The sequence below is a fragment of the Callorhinus ursinus genome, unplaced genomic scaffold, assembly GCF_003265705.2.
Source record: "Callorhinus ursinus isolate GAN/ISIS: 27379988/994484 unplaced genomic scaffold, GSC_fseal_2.0 scaffold12, whole genome shotgun sequence".
Classification (NCBI taxonomy): Eukaryota; Metazoa; Chordata; class Mammalia; order Carnivora; family Otariidae; genus Callorhinus; species Callorhinus ursinus.
Window position 1 is genome coordinate 47,638,204 of NW_027397074.1, and position 6,000 is coordinate 47,644,203.

At 44.6% G+C, this 6,000-nt stretch overlaps 1 protein-coding gene across 2 annotated transcripts in view; it reads left to right on the forward strand.

The window, feature by feature from the left end:
* The window catches only part of FKBP9 (FKBP prolyl isomerase 9), a 43,181-nt gene extending 40,577 nt beyond the window's left edge, over positions 1-2,604 (forward strand). For both annotated transcript variants that reach the window (XM_025873111.2, XM_025873112.2), the window contains exon 10: positions 23-2,604. In XM_025873111.2, coding sequence (XP_025728896.1) covers positions 23-199 — 177 coding nt within the window. In that variant the 3' untranslated portion in view covers positions 200-2,604. The remainder of the gene's footprint in view (positions 1-22) is intronic.
* The last annotated feature ends 3,396 nt before the right edge of the window (positions 2,605-6,000 follow it).

Consider the following 6,000-nt stretch of genomic DNA (forward strand, 5'->3'; position numbering starts at 1 on the left):
CTGTCTTGTTCCCTCTCTTCAGTTCTCAGAGTACATTCATGCCCAGGTGGCATCTGGCAAAGGGAAACTCGCTCCTGGTTTTGATGCTGACATGATCGTGAAGAATATGTTCACCAACCAGGACCGGAATGGAGACGGGAAGGTCACGGCAGAAGAATTCAAACTCAAAGACCAGGAGGCCAAACATGATGAACTCTAAACCTGACTCAGGCCACTTGTGTGACACCAAGCCCCCTGTCGTGGCAGAACATGAAGTGAGGCGTAAGGGTCTCTCAGAAGGGGAATGAATGGTCCACAAGCAGTAGATGGTCACACAGTACCTGGGGCATGTCAGGGATGGGTTGGTAAACATGGTGAGAACTTTAGGCCACATGCCAGTGATACGAAACAAAATTGGTGTGCGGTGCCTTAGCAGGGGCTGTGTAGAATATTGAAAAGGCTGCACTGTCAGCCATTGTTTTGTGAGCCTTCCGGGTAGTTTTGTTATTAAAGGAAAATAGTGTCATACAGAAGTTACAACCATCTTGGAGGGAACAGAAGAGAAGGTGTCCAGGATATCCACATAAAGAGGATTCACATTGTTTTGTTTTTTAACTTGCTGGTGTTTTAAAAGTGTTCTCCAGATGAGCAGAAAAGACAAAGGGCATGTCCCAGCAGCATTCCCCGAAAGCCCCAGAAAACTCTCAGTGGCCTGTACAGGCTCTGGTCATGCCCAGCTTCCATTTCCTGCCACACACACACAAAACACACACACACACAACTCGTACATGTGTGCTTTTGTAGTTAACCAGGCCCTACCTGTTGTGGTCTTCTGATTGGCCGGGTAACTTGGAAGTTAAGAAGAAAATCAGTGGACCAAACAAAAGGCATCTTGGACCACGAGTAGAGAATTTGATTCTGTGTTTGCCATGCAAGGTTATCTGCTTCACCCTTTCTTACACCCATTGCTCTGTCCTCCCTGAATCTTTTGGTCAGATAGATATGCACAGGGCTGGTGGCTAAGCCATGCTCCAGAGTATCTCACTGTGACCAAGATGGAAATGTCACCCCAACAGATGAGCATAAACAAGGTGACATATTTCCACTCATTTGTGTCCTGGAGAGGGAGGTGCCCGAAAGCCCAGGGGCCTCTGTGTTGGGAAACAAGGACATGGTTATCTTGTAGCCTGTCCCCATGTTACGCAGTAACCACCTTGCTGCCTTATGTGCTCTGTTCCCAAGCGGTGGTGACATCCACCCTGAAATAATCAATGATTTTCCTTTGGAAACTGCTTTATTTTACTAATTTAAACTGTTTTGTACTGATGTAGCCCTGAGATAGTTCATGAAAATGCTGTGCACTCATTCAGTGGAATAAATGTTGGAAGACTCATCCTTTCGTATATAAAAAATTGAATTATAACATCAGGTTTTGTGGAGTTTTACTTGAGGGCTGAGAGGATCCCATGAGAATACACCTTGATTATCTGTTGACAGTCCCCTTGATAAACACTCAAGGATTGCCTCTGAATTTGCAGGCGTGTGAGGTACAGTATACAGGGGGTGTGTCAGTCAGCGTCCTGGCAGGAAACACACCCTCACATGGGACTTTTGAGGAGAAGCTGCATAAAGGACTTTACAGGAGTGGGGGCAGGGTGCAGAAACCTAGTAAGGATGTCAAGGTACCATGACAACCGTTGGGGAGCACCAGTAGGAGGCCGTTCTACCCCTGGGCCTGAAAGGTAAAGGGGAGCCACAGATATGCCCAGAACTGTGGCTGGTACTGCAGCAGAGGAGTGAGGGCAGAGACCCTCCCCCTTCTCTGTCCTCTCCCTGGTTCCCACTAGCTGAACCCAATCCAAAGCCAAAGGAGGAGGAGGCTAGGGTATAATCTTAGAGGTCAGCTTTTGGGGGCGCGGAGAGACTGCAGGGATTGGGAGTGGGAGCAAATGGGGGAATGACTGGCACATGTATAGAGGAAAATTATGTTTTTTAAAAGCAAATGCTACTGTTTGCAGAAGCAACTTCGGGGACTCTGTACGGTTTGGAAGGCAGAGAAGATGCCTGCTGCGGCCTTCCTGGCTGCTGTTGTCATGGTAACGCGTTCCTCCACCTGCCTTCTACAGAGCGCACCATCACTCCTGATTTCCTGTTTAACAGAATTCCTTAAGTGCACTACATAGGTTAATAATTTTGCTAAATTGAGTTGCCCTTTGGAATGCATTTGACCTGTAACACCTCACTATCCTTACACATCTTCATAAAGATAAAAAAAAATGTGGTTATTCTCTGACCCCCCTTTTTAGTCGTTCTTGATTTCTTCACTGGCGGTTTTCTTCGGTGGTGGAGACAGGTTGGTTGAATAAAAGACACATTTCTCTGGGGAAATTAAGGACTGTGGGCCTCAGAGCTTCCAGAATAGAGGGAACCCTTAGCTTGTTTTTGTGTTTAAACTCTGCCTGCCCAACGGCTGAGCTGGAACCTTGGTCTTCTCTGCTTCAGACTCAGACTGAAATGCTGGCTCTTCTTGAGTCTCCAGCCTGCCACCTGTTTTGTTTTGTTTTGTTTTCCTTACCGAGCCTTACTGAGGTATAATGAACAAGTAAAATTGTAAGATAAACTGTATGTGATGATTTGATATATGTATATATGTTTACTTGTGAAAGGATCTCTCCCCCACCTAGCACACCTCACTTTGTGTGTGTGTGTGTGTGTGTGTGTGTGTGTGAACATTTAAGTTTTATACTCTGTTAGCAAATTTTAAAACTATACAGAACAGGTCACCATGTTGTGTATTAAATCCTCAGACCTTGTTTATCTTACAGCTGAAAGTCTGTACCCTTTTACCAATCTCTATTTCTCTCCCCTCGCGCCCCCCCCGTAACCACTTTTGTACTCTGTTTCTAGGACTTCAGCTTGAATCTTTTTTTCATGCCACATATAAATAATACTGTGTGATATTTATCATTCTAAACCTTTGGCTTGTTGAGTGCTCCGTGGGCACTTCCGTTCTTCCTGTTGCTAAGGAGGGCATTCAGTTATCTGTGACTGTCAGGGGCTCTAATCTCTGGAAGGACCAACTGCTCTGATGGCCTCACTTTATAATGCTGATGCAACATGTGTTTACATTTGCGTTATGATTATCGGTGACAGCTCTGCCGGCAGGACTGTGAGTACTCATTAGGGAGCCAAATACGGGGTACAGATGCCACGGGGCATTTTTCTTAATCATATTTTATACACAGTTTCTGTGTTGCTGCTTGAGGCAGCTTGGATCTCTTGATAGGACAGCTATCACAGGCTCTGGATTGGGACCACCTGACTTCTGACTTAACGCAGATTTTGAACTCTGGACCCTAAAGATGAAGTAGGTCATTGATGCCCACGAGATTGGAGCATCTCAGTGAACATGACATCTGAGTATGCATGTGATCTGTGTCCTTGAAACACCACTAGGCTAACCTTGCAAGCATAAGCTATTTGCATTATTTTGTTAAAACCCAGTGAGTTTTGATCTCTGATTACCTAGGAATTTTTAATACCTTTCAAAATTATTACTTAAAAGACAGAAAAAAACATTTCATTTTGGCAGGAGAGTTGACCTGACTGCAAGATTCTGCATAAGTGCTGATACACTGCACTTCAGCGTCTTAGGTTTCTAGGAACAAGGTTGCTCTTTTTATATGTTATGTATGTATGTGTGTGTGTATTTTAGAGAGAGCACGAGTGGGAGGGGAAGAGGGAGAGAGAGAATCTCAGGCAGATTCTGGGCCCAGCGCAGAGCCCGACGTGGGGCTTGATCCTAGGACCCTGAGATCATGACCTGAGCCAAAACCAAGAGGCAGACACTTAACCTGAGCTACCCAGGTGCCCCAAGGTGGCTTTCTTGGGGATCTGCATCTTTTTATAAACTAAGAATACTGTTCCCAATTATTTTTTTTTATTTTAAAGATTTTATTTATTTATTTGAGAGAGAAAGAATGAGAGAGAGCACGAGAGGGAAGAGGGTCAGAGGGAGAAGCAGACTCCCCGCTGAGCAGGGAGCCTGATGCGGGACTCGATCCTGGAACTCCAGGATCATGACCTGAGCTGAAGGCAGTCGCTTAACCAACTGAGCCACCCAGGCGCCCTGTTTCCAATTATTTATTGCTAGTTGCAGATATAAAACTTGCATACTTACTGAAATAGTGTTTGTGTGGTCTTTGTCCTTAATGTTGGAATTTTAATAGGTCAAGGGAGTCCTTCCAGCTTACACTGGCCATATTTGTATCTCATTTAAACACAGACAATTAATGCCTGGTCCCAGCCAAAATTTCTCCTTTGAGCTCTAGTCTATTTGGTATCTCTCCCTGTGTACCTCACAGGTACCTCAAACTTTGCATGTCCAAAAGAGAATGTGCGTCCCCCCTGCCTTCCCAACACCCTCCACCCAAGCCTGTTCTTTCCTCCCCCACCTCCACGTGCTTAAACCAGACATCTTCGAGACCCTTCCTCCTCTCTCACCCCATACGTTTAATCCAAAAGCAAGTCTTGTCATTTCTAAATCTAAACTAGTGAAAATGATCCACTTCTCCCTGAGTCCTACTGTAATTTTTAGTGCAAACTTCTGCAGCAGCCCCCTCACTGATTCGCTGGGGTAGATCTGCCCCACCAGTCCATTTTCTGCATGTCAACATGATCATGGCACTGCTTTGCAGGGAGAGTAAAACCAAACTCATGATTTACAAAGCCCTGTGTGATCCGGCACCCTCACCTCCCATTCATGATTCCGTTCCTTTGCTCATAACACTGTTAAGCCAGTTCTCAGTTCTTTGAACACCTTCAATTTTCTTACTCAGGACCTTTGCACCTGCCATTCTCTCTCCCTGGAATGTTTCTCCCTTGATTCCTCACATGGCTGGCTCCTTATCCTTCAGACTTTGGCTGAAATACTATCTCCTCAGAGCTTTCTCTGGCTGCCTTGTCTAAAATATTTGTGTTGGTTTCTTCATAGTATCTTATTTCTGTCACATCTGCTAGGATGGAAGCTACACGAGGGCAGGAAGCATGTGGGATGTGTTAATTACTGTTTCTCTGGAACCTAGCCGACAGCCAGGACTTCAGTATTTGTTGGACAAGTCACTGTTCATTTACTCAATCCTCACCTCAAGTTCATACCCCAATTTAGAGATGAAGAAACCAAGGCTTAGAAAAGTTAGAAACTTACTAAATATCCTAGAGAGAATCTAAGACTCAGATCCAGGTTTGACTGACTTGAAGGCCTGTGCCCCTTACAACTTGGGCACATTTTATCTTATCTATTAAACTTGTACTGAAATACTAGAATAAGTATAAAACACAGCAGGATTGATGAATCTTGAGGTAATCTTGGACAAGTTCCAGGATTAGTTATTCAAGATCCCACATATCTTTTCCTTCCTGATGCTCCATGGGGTACACCAAAGAGAAAACCTTGAACCTAAAGTCTGGTTAAAAAAACCTTTAATGGGGCCTCTGAGTGGCTCAGTCAGTTAAGCGTCTGCTTTCAGCTCAGGTCATGATCCCAGGGTCCTGCGATCGTGTCCCGAATCAGGCGCCCTGCTCAGCTGGGAGCCTGCTTTTCCCCCTGCCTGCCACTCCCCCTGCTTGTGCTCTCTCTCTCTGACAAATAAATAAATAAAATTAAAAAAAAACCTTTAATAATCTACCTAATCAACTCTGGTGTCTATTAAACATACCAAGGAATGCAGAGTTCTTGTAAAATCACTCTGGAACAAACTAGTATCTCTGACAGTTGTTTTTGTTTCTCAGTTTCATCAAAATCGTTCATCTCAGCACCCAAAACTGCTTTACCTCCTAAAGTAAAATTCAAAATTGGAAAAAAAAAACACCCCACAAAACCCAAAAAACCCTAACAGATAATGCTAGACCCTTTTGGGAACATGGTAGTGACCACACACTGCCAATGTTCACTAGGGCTATGAAAGAGATTTCCATCTCCTCCATCTATCCAAACTGCTTCGTGGATGGGTAAGAGCTAAC